The sequence below is a fragment of the Somniosus microcephalus genome, chromosome 3 (assembly GCF_052327205.1).
Source record: "Somniosus microcephalus isolate GS21.2 chromosome 3, FLI_Smic_1.0, whole genome shotgun sequence".
Lineage (NCBI taxonomy): Eukaryota > Metazoa > Chordata > Chondrichthyes > Squaliformes > Somniosidae > Somniosus > Somniosus microcephalus.
This window is the reverse complement of record NC_140989.1, coordinates 92684167-92705280: the sequence shown is the minus strand read 5'-3', so window position 1 is coordinate 92705280 and position 21114 is coordinate 92684167. Positions and strand designations below refer to the sequence as shown.

At 42.9% G+C, this 21114-nt stretch overlaps 1 protein-coding gene across 2 annotated transcripts in view; it reads right to left on the bottom strand.

Annotated features, from left to right (window-relative positions):
- Positions 1–21114, bottom strand: part of sptbn1 (spectrin, beta, non-erythrocytic 1) — a 267400-nt gene that overhangs the window by 162678 nt on the left and 83608 nt on the right. For both annotated transcript variants that reach the window (XM_085981343.1, XM_085981344.1), the window contains one exon: positions 5622–5815. In XM_085981343.1, the coding sequence (XP_085837469.1) occupies positions 5622–5766 (145 nt within the window). In that variant the 5' untranslated portion in view covers positions 5767–5815. The remainder of the gene's footprint in view (positions 1–5621; positions 5816–21114) is intronic.

The following is a 21114-nucleotide window of genomic DNA, read 5'->3' as shown; positions in this document are numbered from 1 at the left end:
GCAGACACGATTGGGGGGGGGGGGGAAGCAAGGTAGCATCAGCGGTCGGGCGGGGTGGGGGGGGGGCGGTGGTTTGGGGGTGAAATGCAATGTTCCCCCTAATTTTTTGGGGGTGCGCGGTCCCTTTTAACAGGCTGCGCAATGCACAAAATTTCATGTTTGACAAGCCATGCGCGGGATTGGTAGACAACTGCACGGCCGCGCAGCTTTGAGGGAACGTTGGTGAAAAGTAGCGGTGGTGATTTGTGGGTGGGAGGGGGGTGGGTGGAAGAGAGAACGGTGGCTGGCACTTGCTGTCCGGAGGGGCTCTCTTGTTCCTCCCAGCTCCATATTCATCAGATAAATATATTTGAGAAACTTTGGTTGTAGCCCTTTAAGGATCGCTTGTTAGGAAAACCAGGTCTCCATGCGACCTGAGTGCAGCCGATGTCAGCTGCCTAAGGGCAAACCAATCTTGCAATGGGGACCCCAAACAGGTGTTAGGCCCCTTATTTGCATAAGCACCGCATGCCGACTTTTTTTTTGCCTTTTCCAATATGATGGATGGCGCATGTCTGACTCATATTGAACGTGCACTTCCTGCCCTCCATTTTGGAGGCTCAAGAGGTCAGTTAGCACCTGAAAAATGGTTGCTGCGCGGCCGAATTTCTAGGCCAATATGTTTTTGATTTCGTTCCTCAAAAATCCCTGCAGTTTTTCCTGAATCCAACTCTCACATTTCTTTAAAACTTAACATGTATAGTTACACTTGTTTTCAGTCATTAACTTAATTGTGCTATCAACTTTAGAATATATTAAAAGTTAATGGCAATTCCAAGATTGTTTTCAGCAAATAATCTGCCATCTGCTTCCACTGAGGAATCGGACACTTTGTTAAACATTTAAAGTGGAAGCAGCTATAAATAGAAAGGTCTCAACACTCTGACTTAATTATTATATCAGCAAATTGAAAATGTAAGATGATTGCAGGTACACACCGTTCAAAATAAAAAGTTTATGATTGATGGATGAGAAAGATTAAAATATTTCCAATGTCTTTATTTCCACAGTATTTGCTTCTTTACAAACACACCTTACCACCTGCTTCCTCTTGCATATTTCAAGAACAAGTAAATTATTCAGTAACCAAAATTTCTGGTAATGGACCCTGCTGCTTCCTAAATTCTTGGTGGATCACTCAGACCAACACCAAAAGTAGTTACTGGTAAATTAAAGAAAGTGCTTGCATTTAGCATCTTATCACATCTCAGGATGTCTCAAAGCACTTCACATAATTATCTTTGTATGCAATCACTGCTGTTATGCGGGCAAACATGGCAACAAATGAGATGAACAGGTAATTTTTTTTGATGGGGTCGCTCAAAGGAGGATGTTTTATTTATGGATCTCCCACGGCATTGCTCAATGTGTCAGAACTTATGCGGTTTTGTAATGTAGGCTTAAATGTTCTTCATGGTCCCAGCGCAGCCAGTTACACGCCTCATCCCATAATATGGTTTCTCTTCCTCTCTCCTCCCCCTGCACCCCCAGTCAACATGGTCTCTCTCTCTCTATCCCCTAAAGATAGCTCTCCCTCTTGTTCCTCCTCTGAGCAGGGGACATGTGTTGCTTTCTTCCTTCTCACCCATGCAATACAGACTGTCCTTCCTACTCTAACAGAGTCCAGGTAATTATATTCTTTTATATCAGAGACGAATACCTGCAGATGTATACTTTCTTCATTTATACTCTGATCGTTACATTGAGCCTCCAAATATGAAATGTCAACTTAATGCCTTTGCTGCCCGTCCCCCAAATATGGGCGGGCAGCAAAGGCAAAGGTAAAGGTGTAGACCAATATGTTCAGAGGCCTGTTAAGATGCATTGTGGTGTTTGTGGAAGAGTGAGTGAAATTGTTGAAGCCAAATTTGTGGGCACTTTTACAAATTTTTGTCAAATATTTTGAGTGTATGTGAGATAACTTTTTTCTTTAAGGGTTTGTAGTGGTGGAAGTGGAGAAAAAAAAAGGAAAAAAAGAAACAGATGGAGTGAATGAGAAACAAAGAGAAAAAGAAAAAGAAAAATAAAGACAGATAAAGAAAGCCTTCAGCTGCCTCAATACAGTACTACTCTTTGGAACTCCTTTCCTAAACCGCTGTCTCTCAATCTTTAAATGCTCAAAATCCTTCTCTTAGACCAATCTATTGATCATCTCAATCTGTTCTTTCCTGGGTTCATGTCAGTTATTCTTATGCCGATTTGTGAAGGGCCTTGGAAAGTTTCTCTAGATTGAAGGCACTATGTAATTGCAAGTTGTCGTCATCAGGTGCATGTCTACTTGACCAGCTGGACTCCAGTGGAACCCCAAATGTCACAGCTGTCCAAACATACTACTTTAGGAGGCCTGAATCCAACAAAAGATTGACATCTTATGAGTTGTGGTGCCGGTTCCCTACAGGTCAGGTCATTCATATTTAGAACTGCAACCTACTTCAGGGCACCACTGTCCTGACAAAACTTAGAGCACAATAGCACCACATCAGTGATCACAGGTCCCAGGTTCATTTACCTCACGATAGCATACATTGTTTATACTGTTCATTGTTGACCAGATCACTCCAGTTTACAGCAGCCTAAGGGGGCATCAGATAAGGGAACGGTAGGAATGGAAGACCTAAACAAGCATTTTAATAAAAGTTCTCTAGTTAAGTGTTCATTATGCTATTTCCAAAAGAAGCTGATCGAACAGACAGCATTGAAGATTTATTCCATCAAGGTTACAATCAATTCAGAAACAAAAGCACTCTTGCAGCCATTATACTGAAATATTAAATAGTAACCTAGTATTACATTCCATTTTCACTATTTTACATTACAAAACAGAGGGATTAACATTTAAAATAAATTCCTCATAGCAAAGAGGAATTTGATACACAGTATTTGTACAGTAATATGGAACAGCATAATTTCCAATGTCATGAATAGCACACATTATATGGGAGGGGAGGGGGTGTGGGGGAAGGATACATTTTTTAAAAAAGGGCCAGGGCTTGTAATCCTGATTGCTATGCAGTGAGTCCTGCTAGCAGTGGGTCTGTGTGTGCCTTCGTTAAGGACTGCATTTGGTGTTGGGTGTGATGTCCTCTGCAACCGAATAACCTTCAAACACTCTCTCTCCTGGAACACACATAATGGGCCAGAAATTCCAGGCCAGAAGCGTGAGTACGGTCGGCTTACTCACGCTTCTGGCCGTTGGAAATGCCGGCGTTCAGCATGAACAGCGCATGCGGGGAACGCCGGCATTTCCAGACCTCGAGCGCGTGCGACTGCACAGGCAGCGCTTGCGCAGTGAACTTCGTGGATTTCATTCATGAAATCCGTGAGGGTAAGTCCTTAGAAGTTACACTTGTAAAAAGCAAGTGTAAAGTTGTTCATTGGCTGCGGAGGAAGATATATTTTATCGTGGAGCTTTTGAAATGCAATATTTTTGTTTGGGAAAGGGAGGGAAGTTATTTTAAGAAATTTTAAGTAAGTTTAAAAGTTTAAATTTTTTTTTTAGAAAAGGGTTTTCAGAACGGTAGGTAGAAGGAACAATTGTGGCTGTGTGAATGGAATGTGAGAATGAGTTATGTATGTATGTCCACATATATTCCTTTACGTATATGTATGTATGTTTTATATTCCTTTACTAATGTGTATGAATGTATGTTTTTAATTATGATTTTCCAATAAGTTACTTTCTCTGAAAGTCATAATTAAATAATACATTCATACACATAAATAAAGGAATATATACATAACACGCAAAGGAATATATACAGACATACATACTTTCAGAAGCTCCACGATAAGAAATATCTTCCTCCGCAGCCTGTGGAGCAACTGTACCCATGCTTTTTTCATGTGCAAGTTGTAATGACTGGACCTCACTGAAAGCATTAATGAAAGCGGCAAATTATACTGCGCACGCGCTGCCTGTGCAGTCGCACGCGTTCTGCCTCTGAACCCCTTCGTTCAGAGGACAGGAAATGCCGGTTTTCCCCACATGCACTGTGAATGCTGAAAACCGGCATTTCATCCGGCCAGATGCGTAAGTACCCCGACCGTACTAGCGCATTTGGAAGGGAATTACTGGGCCAACATTTTACATGTCAATAAAATAAAAAATTTAACAATTGCACGACTTGCCCCCTCGCATCTGCGACTGAGGGCCCAAGGAGGTGCATTGCGCAAGAGGTCATCATCGTACGTATCCTCACACTGTTCCCTTTGGGGAACTGTATGAAGTGGTGGAAGGATTTATGGCCGTGATTAACGCTCATTCCGTGACCGTAACCATCTTTGAACCAGCCATTAGGGTGGTTAGTCCTATGGCGGGAGGGTTTTACGGGCTCCCACAACCCATCTGAGGGGGGGGGGGGGGGGGGGGCCACCAACACCCACGGACGCAAGTATCCCGCTGGATGTCCACCCAGAATTTAAAGTTGGAGCTCCGACTCCACTTGCCGGGACTGTCTGGAGTGGGGTTCAAAACCCTACTCCTTCTTGCCCAGTGGCGGGGATGCTTACTGCTACGCAAAAGGCCCACTCCGCACAAAAGGTGACACCCATACGTTTCCTGCGCCTTTTCCCTCCCCTTGACTGGAGCCCTATGCTGCCATTTCACGTTACTAATTGGATTGGGCCTTTGTCATAGCGGTAGGATCCCCGCCGCTGGGCCAGATCAGGGTAGGGTTTCGAACCCCGCTCCAGACAGTCCCGGCAAGTGGAGTCGGAGCTCCGGCTCTAAATTCTGGGTTGACATCCAGTGGGATATTTGCGTCCGTGGGTGTGGGTGGCCCCCCCTCCTTGTATAGCTTGTGGGAGCCCGTAAAACCCTCCCGCCATAGGACTAACCGCCCTAATGGCTGGTTCAAAGATGGTTACGGTCACGGAATGAGCGTTAATCATGGCCATAAATCCTTCCACCACTTCATACAGTTCCCCAAAGGGAACAGTGTGAAGACACGTATGACGACGACATTGCTAAATAAATAAATGGAATTTAAAAAATTCTTTTAGGGCTTTTAAAAGTCTTTAAATTGCTTTAATTCTCTTTAAAACTACTTCAGATTACTCAAAATAATGTAAACATTTTAAAAAGTTTATAAAAGTTACCAAAATCTTCAAAAAACTATTTAAACTGCTGCTTTGCATGTAAAAATCCTTAGCAGCTTGACAGAAACATTGGGGGCGTGTCCAGTGAAACTGAGACCTCAAGGGGCGTGTCTCACTTACACTGCACGCTCCTGGCTTCGCGCTGGCTGCACTCCTGGGCGGCGTGACGTCATACGCTGCCCGGGAATGTGCTTTCTATTTCTGCAAGTTCAGGCGTCCCAGAAGCTGATCGGCACGAGCGCGGGGTAAGTGCAAATACGGGGCTTGCACGCACTGCAAGCCCCGTTCTGGAATTTCTGGGCCAATGAATGTTCACTTGGGCGAGGTATTAGACTACTGTGTGCCCCAGTAAGCAGTAAACACCTTCAAGACATGAGGAAGGGAAGCAAATGGGCAGAAATAGAAGGGAAAGAAATAATGGATGTTCTGCTCTCTACCACTAAGTTTAACCTGACTAAAAGGGCTCTTGTGTAGATACCACATACCTGCTAAGGCTTTAATACGGGATCTTTCAAACAGCCTGGCAGAGCTGTTTTCATTATCCCATTCTTCCACATCCCAACGATTGTTGACATCACTATACTGCTGCTGAATATCAATGTTGTCGTAGTCTGTTGCTATTGCCGTCATCGTGCCTTCTTAGCTGCCCCTCGTCATGAGCTGCCTTTCACAAAAAGTTCTGGAAACAAATGAAAACAGCACTTCAGAACACAGCATCATATATTATCTTATAATGCTTGTAAATGCACATCTGGAACTGCACAATTCTCAAACCTCTATCTTGCTCAAGGGCAGATCAGCATTTAGTAGAACTGTCATGGACCGCATTAGTTGTGAACTGGACTATGAAAAAGGTGCTTCAATATGATGCAGCACAGGAGTGGAAGAAATTACTGATGCCAAAACATTCAGCCTAGATTTTCTGCTTCAAAAAATCATCACCACCCAATGTGAAGTGGGGTGATGTCACTTAAATTCACTTTTTCTTTTAAGTGCCGACACCAGAAAATACTGTAGAGCAAATAAAAACAAAATCAGTTGCAACATTCCAACTGTTCAGAAAATGAAAAGGCCACATTTAATAAAGTTTGTGAAGCTTCCAATATTATACATTCAAAAATATTACTTGTAATTGTGCTTCCCAAGTAGTACACATTTACTCCAGAGCCTTACATTCTGAACAAGAATTTTCCTTTGTTCCACTATGTGGCTGAGAAAACTCTTACTGCAACTGAAGGGGATTAATTGCTAAAACAAAAAAAAGTGGAAAGCCACGTGCATCAAAAAGATAAAGTCTACAAGACAGTGAGTTATTTAACTGGAGCTGGAGTTGTGCACATGGAGGAAAGAATAGAGTACGACTGAAGGAAATAAAAGCGCAGCCAGTGATGATGGCCCATTTAAGGGGTTAATAACACGGGGAGAAATTGTATCTAGATATTCAAGGACAAGTGCGTGAGGATTACCTTCAAATTTAACAATGGGGATATAATGGTCTCAGGCATACTTCCTGTGTGTAGGAAAGGGGAAGAGTTTGCTCAGAAGTAGAGGATGTAAACAAATGGCTGGCCAATTGGTATAATAATGATGTGATTTTCCATAAGTAACTGGAACATTTTTCAGGATAAAAAGGAATGGTTTCTGAAAGATGGGTTGAATCTTAACTGAGTAACAGGAGACTAATAAGGAACACAGGATCAGCCTTTATAAACCATTTAAACTAAATGGAGAGGGGAAAAGGGGTACATAGCTAATTGCATCCCATGAGATTGAAATAGGAATACATTACAAGCAACAAGCTAGAGGGAATTCACTAACTTAGGTAGAAATACTGGATCCCGCCTCCAGCGAGAGTCGGGCACCAAGGGCAGAAGGAGGAGAAAAATCTTTACTGTTTAGGTATTTGGGATTTAAAGGAAGTAAACCCTGATGGAAAGGAAAAACTACCCAGAGCTAATAAAATCCTCTCTTGTCCCTCTTATTCATAATTAATGCTCTGTAGCAAATGGCTAGTTTTATGGAGATAAAAATGTGAAAACATGAAAGCTACATTAATAAGGAATTTCAGTAAACCAAAAATAAATTGTGAATGGCTAAATAATCTAAAGGCAAAATTGGTTAGTGCATGATTGCTTCATGACACGTGGAGCATGGGTTGGAGAATCAGAGCTACAATGTTGTAGCCTAATCTCCAACCTGTGTGCTCTCTGTCTCGTTCTGTCTCTGTGCCATTATGTGCCCCCCCCCACCCCTCTCTCAACTTGTCTTTCTTTTCCCATGATTCCCAGTCTCTCCCTGCATGTGTCCTCCTGTCTTTGTCCTCACATTTGTCCCACTCTCTATCCTGCGCCCCCGCCATGTCTTCACGATTCCTTCCCTAACCTTGCTGCCCCAATCTCTTTATTTTTCTAGGATTTGCTGGGTGGAATAGGGCTGAACAAAAAGGCCAGGGGCAGAAGAAGCACAGCCAGCAGTGCCAAAAAAATTAAAGTGGTCCACAAGGCTGAAGGGAGCAGGGGTGACACCATGAAATTGGCCCATACAACCAAAAGAAACAGGAAATGGGATGGGAGCTATACTTTTAAAACTGTTAGTGCAGGCCCGGCTAAAGGCCCAAGGGATGCATAAAAATATTTAAGGCACAGACAATTTCCATAAAAGCTTTGCAGTTGTTAGATCAATGCAGTGGGACTCAGCTGCTGGGAGACTGCTGAGTCCTACCACTCATTCCTCTTCCTGCCACCCCCTCACTCCTATCATTACCCCTACCTCTTCCCCTTTGAACAGCTCATTCCCTGTATCCTCATCGTCCCCTTACTCCAGTAACTCACTTCATCCTAAACCCTTCTTAGCACCCACCCTTGGGAGTGGATGATGTCAGAGGCACCCTCATACGCAAACAGTTTACCTCCTCCTCTCCCTTATCAGTTTTCCTCAAAGAGACTTGGTTTGCTTTCAAAATGCAACTTTTTTTTTTTAAATATAAAAAAAAATTAAAAAAAAGACTGCCTACCTGTCTTTCCTTCTGTCTTATAGGTGTTAGAAATTTGAATCTCATGTGTACGTGATTAGCATTGACCTTTTCCAACTGCAACAAACCAACATCGGGGTAATATCGAATCATAGAATGGTTACAGCACGGAAGGCAGCCATTCGGCCTGTCGAGCCCATGCCGGCTCTCTACAAGAGCACTTCAGCTAGTCCCACTCCCCCGCCCTTTCCCCGTAGCCCTGCAAATTTTTTCCCTTCAGGTACTTATCCAATTCCCTTTTGAAAGCCATGATTGAATCTGCCTCCACCACCCTTTCAGGCAGTGCATTCCAGATCCTATCCACTCGCTGAGTAAAAAGGTTTTTCCTCATGTCGCCTTTGGTTCTTCTGCCAATCACCTTAAGTCGGTGTCCCCTGGTTCTCGACCCTTCTGCCAATGGGAACAGTTTCTCTCTATCTACTCTGTCTAGACCCCTCATGATTTTGAACACCTCTATCAAATCTCCTCTCAACCTTCTCTGCTCTAAGGAGAACAACCCCAGCTTCTCCAGTCTAGCCACATAACTGAAGTCCCTCATCCCTGAAATCATTCTCGTAAATCTTTTCTGCACCCTCTTCTAAGGCCTTCACATCCTTCCTGAAGTGCGGTGTCCAGAATTGGACACAATACTCCAGTTGAGGCTGAACCAGTGTTTTATACAGGTTCATCATAACTTCCTTGCTTTTGTACTCTATGCCTCTATTCCTGAAGCCCATTTTATATATATTCTAACTATGCTATTGTGTTCGCACAGTTTGGCACCTTTAACATTGAAAATATTTAATACAGCACCACCTACAGGAGTAACAGGAGATTGAATAATTTTATTAAATTTGGTACATGAAAACCTTAATACATAATTAATCAATCTCCCGTGGCACAGCATACAAGGGAGTTAAGATCAAGTTCAGTCTTTAGGTGAAGCAGGGTAGAGGGGTGAGCATGTGGGAAAAGTGGGGCAAGGGGAGGGAAAAAAAGAGGCTAAGTGGGAGTGAGGGATGCAAATGAGAGGGAGAGGATAACTGTGATAGCCAATTGTTATTAAACAATTCTATAGGTAATTTAATCATATAATGGTGAAATAGACACTTTGTTTTTAATTATGCTGAAACCTTATTTTGAACCCTGGATATCTGAATTTGTGAGAAAGAAAATTATACAAATAGTTTTTGAAAATTGTCAAAATTTGTGATTTGGTTTCAGCCTTTTAAAAGTATCAGTATTGTTCCTCCTGGCTCATAATTAGAGTTCTAATTTATTGCAGTTTTACAAGTACAAAAGTTGAGCCAATCAACAAAGTATGACACGAGAGCTATGATGTCTTGCATGCAATGGACAGGAAGTGCATGCACACATATTTGTAAGAACAGTACATAAACTATTTTTCTGTTCTGTTGCCACACATGCAGGGAGCACATATTAGGAAACTGCACCTCCATTTCCTGCTGGAGATGTACAATTCCCCAATATGCCAAAAAACTCCTCTATTATATAGATATTAGGTGATGTAATAGGATGCAAGTGAAGTGCACTGCAATGAGGCAATCAGTTTTTTCAATTTTCTGCTTCACCTCAAGTTCTCTTGCGTCTTCTTTTGTTTTTAATGCCTTGTAAACTTTGAATTTAGATTACTTTTGGTAAGTAAATGGAACAATTATATCAGTTGTACTACTTTGTTTCTACCACTAAGTGGCACTATAGCCCCCTATGTTGGCAATAACTGGGTATCGTCACTGGTCCAAACTTAAAAATCTGTCTCAATTGTTAAACTCCAGCTGTCAGACAGAAATAAAAGAAAATGCAATAGTCCAACATTTAAATGAATTGTCTTTCGTAACTGGTTACATAAATACTTTATTACAGCTTCCACGACTATGTATGTTGTGCTATTTGGTGCAAGATTGGTACAAATGAGATTTTTGGGGGCATGGAACAGCATGTAAAAATGTTTTTACATACTATTCTTCCGAATAAAAAAAAGAGTTCTTTGATCATAAATTAATAATTTGATGTAATTCAGTGCCTCAGTTTTCCAATTAGACAGACTCCTTTCTACACCAGAATTGCAACAAATTCTATATTCTACATTCATTAAGTCCTTTGTTCTTCAACCCTCCTGTACCTCTCTCGGGTCCATCTACGTGCATACTTCACAATTGGAGCAGTTTGTTAGATAGGTACACAGACTGGATTCATTATACAGGAAAAATGCAGTGTCTTGAACGTGCCTTTCAGCTTGACCTCATCACCAGCACATATCTATACTTAGCTTTTAGCTACAGTCCCAATGGTATCAACCTACATTTCCATTGGCTCAGCTACTTGTGAGTTTTCATTTAAATAGCATCACTTCACAAGAGTTTAAGAACCTCAGAAAAACAAGGTAGCCATTTAACCACCAGAATTTACTGGCGTTCCAAGAATAACTGCATGTACAGAATAGAGGAGGAAAATGTTTAAAGATGTATTCATTGTGACTGTCTCAGACATACTAATGTAATACCCACTGGAAATGTTATGTACGCTAAGTATGGTTATCAATCTTTAACTTAGACACTGTATTATCATTGTTATAAATCCCTGGGTTAAAGTTGCCCATGTGAAGGTACGGCAAGAACTTTTAAGGACACAATGTGACTAAGAGCATACTTTCCATAATTCTGCACCAGTATCAACTGTTGCAGACAGTGAGGCTGCGCAGTCTCCAGGCAGAAACCGCGGGAGGAAGGGGTGGAGTGGGGTTTTTCGAGCGGGAAGAGAGGAGCAACTGGAAGAGAAGAGGGCAGGAGCTCTGAAGAGGGCTCAGGAAGCAAATGGCTGCCGCATCCCGTCCCGGGCTTCCAAACTCGGCCGCCGCCCTTCGTATTAGTAGCTCTGCATCCAGAACTCAAAGTGGGATTCAGTGATCGTGAAGAGAATTCAACGAAGGGGTTCGGAGTCGTAAGTCTTGCGGACATTATACATACCATGAGCTCCAACTTAAGCGCGCCAACGAAAGAGTGCACTCGAATTTGGACACAGGGACAGATTCTCCTTTGAATCCATATAAATGGAGAATGTATGTTTATTATGTCTAGATTCATTCTAATGTATGCAAATGTCTAATTTAGGTCATTGACCCGTAATCTTCTTCTACTGTCTGACGTTAAAACTATAAAGTAAGATAATTAGAATTAAGCCATTGTAGTAGTGATCTCCTTACTGGACTATAGAATACTGTCTACAACAGAGACCACATCTCACATATATCTAGAGAACCGTGAAGGGGTTACACTAAATACAGCAAATATGATTTTACACAGTATTGTGGTGCAATACTAAGCTACATGGACATGCATAGCCAAGAATAAATGCATGTTGAACAAGTTTCCAAAACGGTTTTATTGGTAGTTAATACATTGGATGGGAGAATCTCCTGCAATGGCTTTTCTTCCCGCTCTCGAGTCTCCCGAGGATTTATCCTTGGCCCCCTCCTGAGTCTCCATCCTTGGCCCCCTCCTATTTCTCATCTACATGCTGCTCCTCAGTGACATCATCAAAAACACAATGTCAGATTCCACTTGTACGCAGACGACACCTAGCTCTACCTCACCACCACCTCTCCGCTGCCTCCAATTTGTCACGCTGCTTGTCGGACATCCAGTACTGGATGGAGCAGAAATTGCCTCCACTTAAATATTGGGAAATCATCTTTGGTCTCCACCACAAACACCATTCCCTAACCACCAACCCCATCACTCTCGCTGGCCACAGTTTCAGGGTGAACCGGACTGTTCACAACCTCACCATCCTATCTGACCCCGAGCTGAGCTGCCGACCACATATCCTCTCCATCACCATCACCAAGACCACCTACTTCCACTTCCATAATATCACCCCTCTCCACCCCTGCCTCAGCTCATCCACTGCTGAAACCCTCCTCCAAGCCTTTGTTACCTCCAGACTGGACTATTCCAATGTTCTCCAGGCTGGCCTCCCACCTTGCACCCTCTGTAAACTCGTGTTCATCCAAAACTCTGCTGCCCAGATCCTAACTCGCACCAAGTCCCATTCACCCATCACCCCTGTGCTCGTTGTCCTATACTGGCTCCTGGTTCAGCAACACCTCTATTTTAAAATTCTCATCCCTGCATTCAAATCCATCCATGGCCTCGCCCTCCCCACCCTCCCTTTTTCTGTACCCTCCTCCAGCCCTACAACCCTCCGAGATCACTGCAATCCTCCAATTCTGGCATCTTGCGCATCCCCGATTTTGATTGCTCCACCACTGGTGACTCTGCCTTCAACTGCCTGGACCCTCGGCTCTGGAATTCCCTCCCTGAACCCCTCCACCTCTCTCTCCTCCTTTAAGACACTCCTTAAAACCTACCTCTTTGACCAAGCTTTTGGTCACCTGTCCTAATTTTGTTTGATAACACTCCTGTGAAGCACCTTGGGATGTTTTACTACGTTAAAGGCGCTATATAAATGCAAGTTGTTGTTTATACAATAAAATTTAAATTAAATTTCTAAGTTTAACATTGCTGGATTGCAGGACAGGTGGCAAATTTTTTTTTTTTTTTTTTTTTTAAATCATTGATGGGATGTGGGCGTCGCTGGCTAGGCCTGCATTTAGTGCCCATCCCTAATTGCCCTCGAGAAGATGGTGGTGAGCCGCCTTCTTGAACCGCTGCAGTCCATATGGTGTAGGTACACCCACAATGCTGTTAGGTAGGGAGTTCCAGGATTTTGGCCCAGCGACAGTGAAGGAATGGCGATACAGGTCCAAGTCAGGATGGTGTGTGGCTTGGAGGGGAACTTGTAGGTGGTGATGTTCCCATGCGTCTGCTGCCCTTGTCCTTCTAAGTGGTAGAGGTCGCGGGTTTGGAAGGTGTTGAAGGAGCTTTGGCGAGTTGCTGCAGTGCATCTTGTAGATGGTACACACTGCAGCCACAGTGCGCCGGTGGTGGAGGGAGTGAATGTTGAAGGTGGTGGATGGAGTGCCAATCAAGCGGGCTGCTTTATCCTGAATGGTGTCGAGCTTCTTGAGTGTTGTTGGAGCTGCACTCATCCAGGCAAGTGGAGAGTATTCCATCACACTCCTGACTTGTGCTTTGTAGATGGTAGAAAGGCTTTGGGGAGTCAGGAGGTGAGACACTCGCCGCAGAATTCCCAGCCTCTGGCCTGCTCTTGTAGCCACAGTATTTATATGGCTGGTCCAGTTCAGTTTCTGATCAATGGTAACCCCCAGGATGTTGATAGTGGGGGATTCAGCGATGGTAATGCCATTGAATGTCAAGGGTAGATGGTTAGAGTCTCGCTTGTTGGAGATGGTCATTGCCTGGCACTTGTATGGTGTGAATGTTACTTGCCACTTGTCAGCCCAAGTCTGAATGTTGTCCAGGTCTTGCTGCATATGGACACGGACTGCGTCAGTATCTGACGAGTCTCGAATGGTGCTGAACAGTGTGCAATCATCAGCAAACATCCCCACTTCTGACCTTATGATGGAGGGAAGGTCATTGATGAAACAGCTGAAGATGGTTGGGCCTAGGACACTACCCTGAGGAACTCCTGCAGTGATGTCATGTGATTGAGATGAATGACCTCCAACAACCACAGCCAACTTCCTTTGTGCTAGGTATGATTCCAACCAATGGAGAGTTTTCCCCTTGATTCCCATTGACTTCAGTTTTGCTAGGGCTCCTTGATGCCACACTCGATCAAATGCTGCCTTGATGTCAAGGGCAGTCACTCTCACCTCACCTCTTGAGTTCAGCTCTTTTGTCCATGTTTGGACCAAGGCTGTAATGAGGTCAGGAGCGGAGTGGCCCTGGCGGAACCCAAACTGGGCGTCAGTTAGCAGGTTATTGCTGAGTAAGTGCCGCTTGATAGCACTGTCGACGACACCTTCCATCACTTTGCTGATGATTGAGAGTAGACTGATGGGACGGTAATTGGCCGGGTCGGATTTGTCCTGCTTTTTGTAGACAGGACATACTTGGGCAATTTTCCACATTGCCGGGTAGATGCCAGTGTTGTAGCTGTACTGGAACAGCTTGGCTAGGGGCGCATATTTGTTAAATATGAAGCTTGTAATCAGCATATAGCAAAAGCATCTTTTAAAATTATTGATGCGAAAAACAGACAAAAGTCAGTCCTTAAAGGCAATGATTTTTTCCTGTTCCAAGCATTGTTTTTAGAAGGACGTGACAGCAGATGCTTTCAGATCTCATTTTTGTAGATTATCCTTCAATAGTAATAAATGATTCATAAAAAGGCATGTAAAACCAGCCATCAAGAACATTAGGTTATTAGAGGGTCAGATGTCCTCCTTCCAAAAAGACTAAAAAAAACGATTCATTCTTTGCCCTTTACCTTAATTGCTCGACGTCTGCATGAACGGGATGAGACATGGTAAAAGTAATCCTAAAATGTCAAGAAATGCTTTATCTAAAAATTTAAATCTATAATTACATATCAATTTTATACACATTACTGACCAGACTCTTCTTCCAGTGTGAGTGAGACAGAGCATGCATGTGTGTGTGTGTGAGACACCTTACTATAAATATCTGCTGACATCTCCAAATCATATATCCAAACATCACAGTGGTCAGCAAGAGGTGTGTGGGAGTTTAATTCCTACCACCTGGCCAGCAACAAGCTACACAGTGCAGATAGAAAGCAGCTCTGGATTACTTTTCACCGTAGACTCAAGAACACTGAAAAGTAAGAATACTAATACTGTATTCTTCAACTAAAAAACTGAATGTGGGAGCGACAGCCCACAACTACCCAACATCAACAATATAAGTATTTGGCTCAAAACACTGCCACTATTTTTTCAATAAAGCAAGCCTCCAATCAAAGTGCCTAAAAGATGCAATAAAAATTCTGGTACCCAACAAGCCATTGCTTAAACCAGAATAATCACATTTTCATGTGCTCCTTTGCTGTCAGCTAAATGTCTGTTATCTTTAGGTGGACCCTAGTGTTGTGACTGGTATCTCAGAGAGCATTAGCGCTACAGAAGCAAAGTTCAAGGAAACAAAAGATTTAAAAACCCAACAAATAAATAACTCCAACTGAAATACTGCAGTACTGTTTCTATTACAACATGCTGCCTCAATCATTACCTTCTCTCTATCTCACCAGTAACAATTCATCTCCTCTGTACTCCCACATCATCACTCTCCTGAGGATATCAGCCAGTAGAGCAAGTCTACTACTAGAGAAGGAAAGTTACATAAATGTGACATTTTTACAGTTCATGAGTCTATAATTAAACCCAATTTAGTAGCTTGCAGCTTGAAAGTTCATTTTAAATGTAACTGTTCGTGCTTCCAGCCTAATTTGTCGATGACCAGATTTGCATCTCTTCCCCACTCTATACTTGAACGGAAAATAATCAGAGTTATAACAAAGTGCAAAATATCTAAATGTGTCAGCTGCTACACCTTAAATACCCCAAAACACAGAAGTCCCGTTAGAATAGAATTAATTGAGCAAAGTGGTCACTTTAAGCCTGGATGTTGCTGAAATTTCACACTGATCTAAATCAATGTCTAAATACCAGTTTCACAAATTACATTTTTAAAATTAGTTTTAAAAAGTACCTTTTCTCAAGCAAGGCATATCAAATCAAAACCCTCTTCCGTAGCACAATGGTTAGCATGTTCTAACATAGTACAGTCAAGCCCACTTAAATGGATAACTGATAAAAGAATAAAATGTTAGAGAATAAAATCGCCATTCACAAGTCCCTTTTCTATCTTTTCCAATGATAGCTGTCCATGTTAAAATGAATAAAAAGGTTAAATGAATCACAAAAGTCTGGATTTATTCATTTAAGCTTTGTACTGCCTCCCTAAAGCCGATGTGTTAAGCTCCTTTTGCCAATCAGTGTATCAAGCTCTCATTATAAGTGCTGTGGCATTGAGTGCTGCTAGAGTTTGGTAAGTGGGAGAAAAGTCATTTAAGTGTATTTTGCGAATTTTAGTGTGTTAAAAAGTTAATTATTTGAAGTGAGTTTAATTTTTTAAGTGTATATTAAACTGCTGGGGAGTTTAAACCGGAAGTAGAATCCGGGTATAAAAGGGGCGGGACGAGTGCTGTGGCATGGAGTGCTGCTAGAGTTTGGTAAGTGGGACAGTTCGGGCAAGTGGGAGGTGAGGGTGTGTTTTTTGCTCTGTTTTGTTCCCCACTCCCAGAGCGGAGCAGCGAGACGAGTCAACCAAACAGGCCCCACAGACAGTATTCAAGGAGGAGGTTGGTGATCAGCTGGTTGGTTGGTTGGTTTTCTTCCTTCTCTTTTATACCTTTAAGTTGGTAAGTCCTATTGAATAGTGGTGTAATATCATCTATAATCGGGGCAGAGGGTCTTCATAACTAATAAGAAATTTAATTAAATACATAGATATGGGTGAACAGGTGATGTGTCACTGTTGCGAAATGTGGGAGCTGGTGGACCCCATTGAGGCTCACAGTGATTACATTTGCGATAAGTGTTTGCTGCTAGAGGAACTCAAGCTCCATGTTAGAGCTTGAGACTGAGCTTCAGACACTGCGACACATCAGGGAGGGGGAGAAGTTCCTGGACTCTGTTTCAGGAGGTGGTCACACCTATGAAATTAATTAATGCAGATGTAGTCCGTGGTCAGGGACAGGACGGTGTGACTACGAGTGAGGCAGGTACAGGGATCCAGGAGGTAGAGTTGAAGGAGCCGCAGCCCTTGCTCTTGTCAAGCAGGATCGAGGTTCTTACTCCCTGTGATGGCGGGAGCGGGGACTGCAGGGAGGATGAGCAACCTGGCCACAGCACCGTGGTACAGGGGGCCATTCAAGTGGAGGGAGTAAAAATAAATGTTGTAATGGTAGGGGATAGTATCATTAGGGGGATAGATAGGGTTCTCTGCAGTCAAGAGCGGGAGTCCCGAAGGCTGTGTTGCCTGCCCGGTGCCAGGGTTAAGGACATCTCTCCTGGGCTGGAAAGAAACTTGGAGTGGGAGGGGGAGGATCCAGTTGTCGTGGTCCATGTTGGTACAAACAACGTAGATAGGACAAGGAAGATGGTTCTGTTAAAGGAGTATGAGCAGCTAGGGGTCAAATTAAAAAACAGAACCTCAAGGGTAATAATCTCTGGGTTATTACCTGAGCCACGAGCGAATTTGGCTAGAATAAATAAAATTAAAGAGTTAAATGCGTGGCTCAAAGACTGGTGTGGGAGAAATGGGTTTTGCTTCTTGGGACACTGGCACCAGTACTGGGACAGGAGGGAGCTGTTCCGTTGGGACGGACTCCACTTGGCAAGTGCTGGGACTAGAGTCCTGGCAAATCATATAACTAGGGCTGTAGAGAGGGCTTTAAACTAATTAGTGGGGGGGGGGGGGGGGGGGAGAGGTTTCTAGAGAGCAAATAATAGAAATGACAACGGAGAAGGTCATAGGCTTAGGTAGCAGTGGGGGAATTAAAAAACAGAACATGTCAGGAAGGGACAGAAGGTATGGAGTAAAAAGGTAAAGTACTAAAAAGGGGAAAAAACAGGAACAAAGTGTAACAAAACATATTGGAAAGTTCTTTATCTGAATGCATGTAGCATTCGTAACAAAATGAATGAGTTAACGGCACAAATAACTACATATGGGTATGATCTTGTGGCCATTACAGAAACATGGCTGCAGGGTGACCATGACTGGGAATTAAACATACCAGGTTATTTAACAATCAGGAAGGACAGGCAGGAAGGGAGGGGAGGTGGGGTGGCTATGTTAATAAAGGAAGGAATCACTATAATACTATAATACAGAGAAATGATATTGGGTCAAAGGAGCAGGATAGTGAAACAGTTTGGGTGGAGATAAGGAATAATAAGGTGAAAAAAACACTAGTGGGCGTAGTCTAGAGGCCTCCGAACAGTTGCAACTCTGTTGGACGGAGTATTAATCAGGAAATAGTTGAGGCTTGTAATAAGGGAACAGCTATAATTATGGGGGATTTTAACTATCATATTAACTGGACAAATCAAATTGGGCAGAGCAGCCTTGAGGATGAGTTCATTGAGTGTATTAGGGATGGGTTTCTTGAGCAGTATGTAACTGAACCGACCAGGGGGCAAGCAACCTTAGATTTGGTCCTGTGTAATGAGACAGGATTAATTAAAAATGTCCTAGTAAAGGATCCCCTTGGAATGAGTGACCATAACATGGTTGAATTCCATATTCAATTAGAGGGTGAGAAGGTTGGATCTCAAACAAGCGTGCTGAGCTTGAATAAAGGAGACTATGAAGGTATGAGAGCGGAATTGATTAGAGTGGACTGGGAAAATAGATTAAAGGGTAAGACGGTACATGATCAGTGGTGTACATTTAAGGAGTTATTTTACAACTTCCAAAAAATATATATTCCACTGAGGAAAAAAGGGTGTAAAAGAAAAGATAGCCATCCGTGGCTAAGTAATTAAGGATAGTATCCGACTAAAAACAAGGGCATATAAGGTAGCCAAATCTAGTGGGAGGATAGAAGATTGGGAAGTCTTTAAAAGACAGCAAAAAATAACAAAGATTGATTAAGAAAGGGAAGATAGATTATGAAAGTAAATTAGCAAAAAATATAAAAACAGATAGCAAAAGTTTCTATAGTTATATAAAAAGAAAAAAGGGTGGTTAAAGTAAATGTTGGTCCCTTAGAGGATGAGACCGGGAAATTAATGGTGGGAAACATGGAGATGGCAAAAACGCTTAACAAATATTTTGTATCAGTCTTTACGGTAGAAGACACTAAGAATATCCCAACACTGGACAAACAGGGGGCTCTGGGGGGGGGGGGGGGGGGCGTGGAGGAGCTAAATACGATTAAAATCACTAAGGAAGTGGTACTTGGTAAAATAATGGGACTCAAGGCGGATAAATCCCCTGGACCTGATGGCTTACATCCTAGGGTCTCGAGGGAAGTGGCGTTAGGGATTGTGGATGCATTGGTAATAATTTTCCAAAACTCCCTGGACTCAGCAAAGGTCCCGGCAGATTGGAAAACTGCTAATGTAACACCCTTATTTAAAAAGGGTAGTAGGCAGAAGGCTAGAAACTATAGACCTGTTAGCCTAACATCTGTGGTTGGTAAAATGTTAGAGTCCATTATTAAGGAGACAGTAACGGGACATTTGGATAAACATAATTTAATAGGACAAACTCAGCATGGTTTCATGAAAGGGAAGTCATGTTTGACAAATTTGCTCGAGTTCTTTGAGGAAGTAACGTATAGGGTGGATAAAGGGGAACTAGTGGACGTAGTGTATTTAGACTTCCAAAAGGCATTTGACAAGGTGCCACACAAAAGATTATTGCTTAAGATAAAAATTCACAGGATTGGGAGTAATATTCTGGCGTGGGTGGAGGATTGGCTCTCTAACAGAAAGCAGAGAGTTGGGATAAATGGGTCATTCTCAGACTGGCAATCAGTAACTAGTGGTGTTCCGCAGGGGTCAGTGCTGGGTCCCCAACTCTTTACAATCTATATTAACGATTTGGAGGAGGGAACCGAGTGTAACATATCAAAGTTTGCAGATGATACAAAGATGGGAGGGAAAGTAGTGAGTGAGGAGGACATAAAAAACCTGCAAAGGGACATAGACAGGCTAAGTAAGTGGGCAGAGATTTGGCAGATAGAATACAATACTGGAAAGTGTGAGGTTATGCACTTTGGCAGGAAAAATCATAGAGCAAGTTATTATCTTAATGGCAAGAAACTGGAAAGTACTGTAGTACAAAGGGACCTGGGGGTCCTGGTGCACGAAACTCAAAAAGTTAGTATGCAGGTGCAGCAAGTGATTAAGAAGGCCAATGGAATGTTGGCTTTTATTGCCAGGGGGATAGAATATAAAAACAGGGAGGTATTGCTGCAGTTGTACAAGGTATTGGTGAGACCGCACCTGGAATACTGCATACAGTTTTGGTGTCCATACTTAAGAAAAGACATACTTGCTCTCGAGTCAGTACAAAGAAGGTTCACTCGGTTAATCCCGGGGATGAGGGGGTGGTCATATGAGGAGAGGCTGAGTAGATTGGGACTCTACTCATTGGAGTTCAGAAGAATGAGAGGCGATCTTATTGAAACATATAAGATTGTGAAGGGGCTTGATCGGGTGGATGCGGTGAGGATGTTCCCAATGATGGGTGAAACTAGAACTAGGGGGCATAATCTTAGAATAAGGGGCTGCTCTTTCAAAACTGAGATGAAGAGAAACTTCTTCACTCAGAGGGTGGTAGGTTTGTGGAATTTGCTGCCCCAGAAAGCTGTGGAAGCTACATCATTAAATAAATTTAAAACAGAAATAGATAGTTTCCTAGAAGTAAAGGGAATTAAAGGTTACGGGGAGCGGGCAGGAAATTGGACATGAGTCTAGGTTCGGAATGGTCATGGCCCTGTGGGTAGTGGAGTGGGCCCAGGGGCCGTGTAGCCTGGTTCTGCTCCTACTTCTTGTGTTCTAATTCTGTGTTAGATTTCAGGAGATGGTTTTATTCCTGTTCCTGGCTGGGGTGGAGATCGCCTTTACAGAAGGTAAGTACTGTAGAAAATATAGGGATAGAGTGATCTGCTGGACGAGTTTCGATCGCCTAGATGGGTCGGAGAGGAATTTCCCAGATTTTTTCTCCCAAATTGGCCATTGGGTTTTTTATCTGATTTTTCGCCTCTCCCGGGAGATCACATGGGTTCGGGTGGATGGAGTGTGATAGAAGATTTGAGGTTAGGATCAGATCAGCCATGATCTTATTGAATGGTGGAGCAGGCTCGAGGGGCCGATTGGCCTACTCCTGCTCCTATTTCTTATGTTCTTATGTATTTTTGTCTAATTGCGAAAAACACCTAGTAGCCAATTCAGTGTTATTTCAAGAGTCTTTTTCACCTCATCAGGTACTAATGATGAAGCTTTGTGATACTTATTACTTACCCAAGTTTTAGTGGCACAA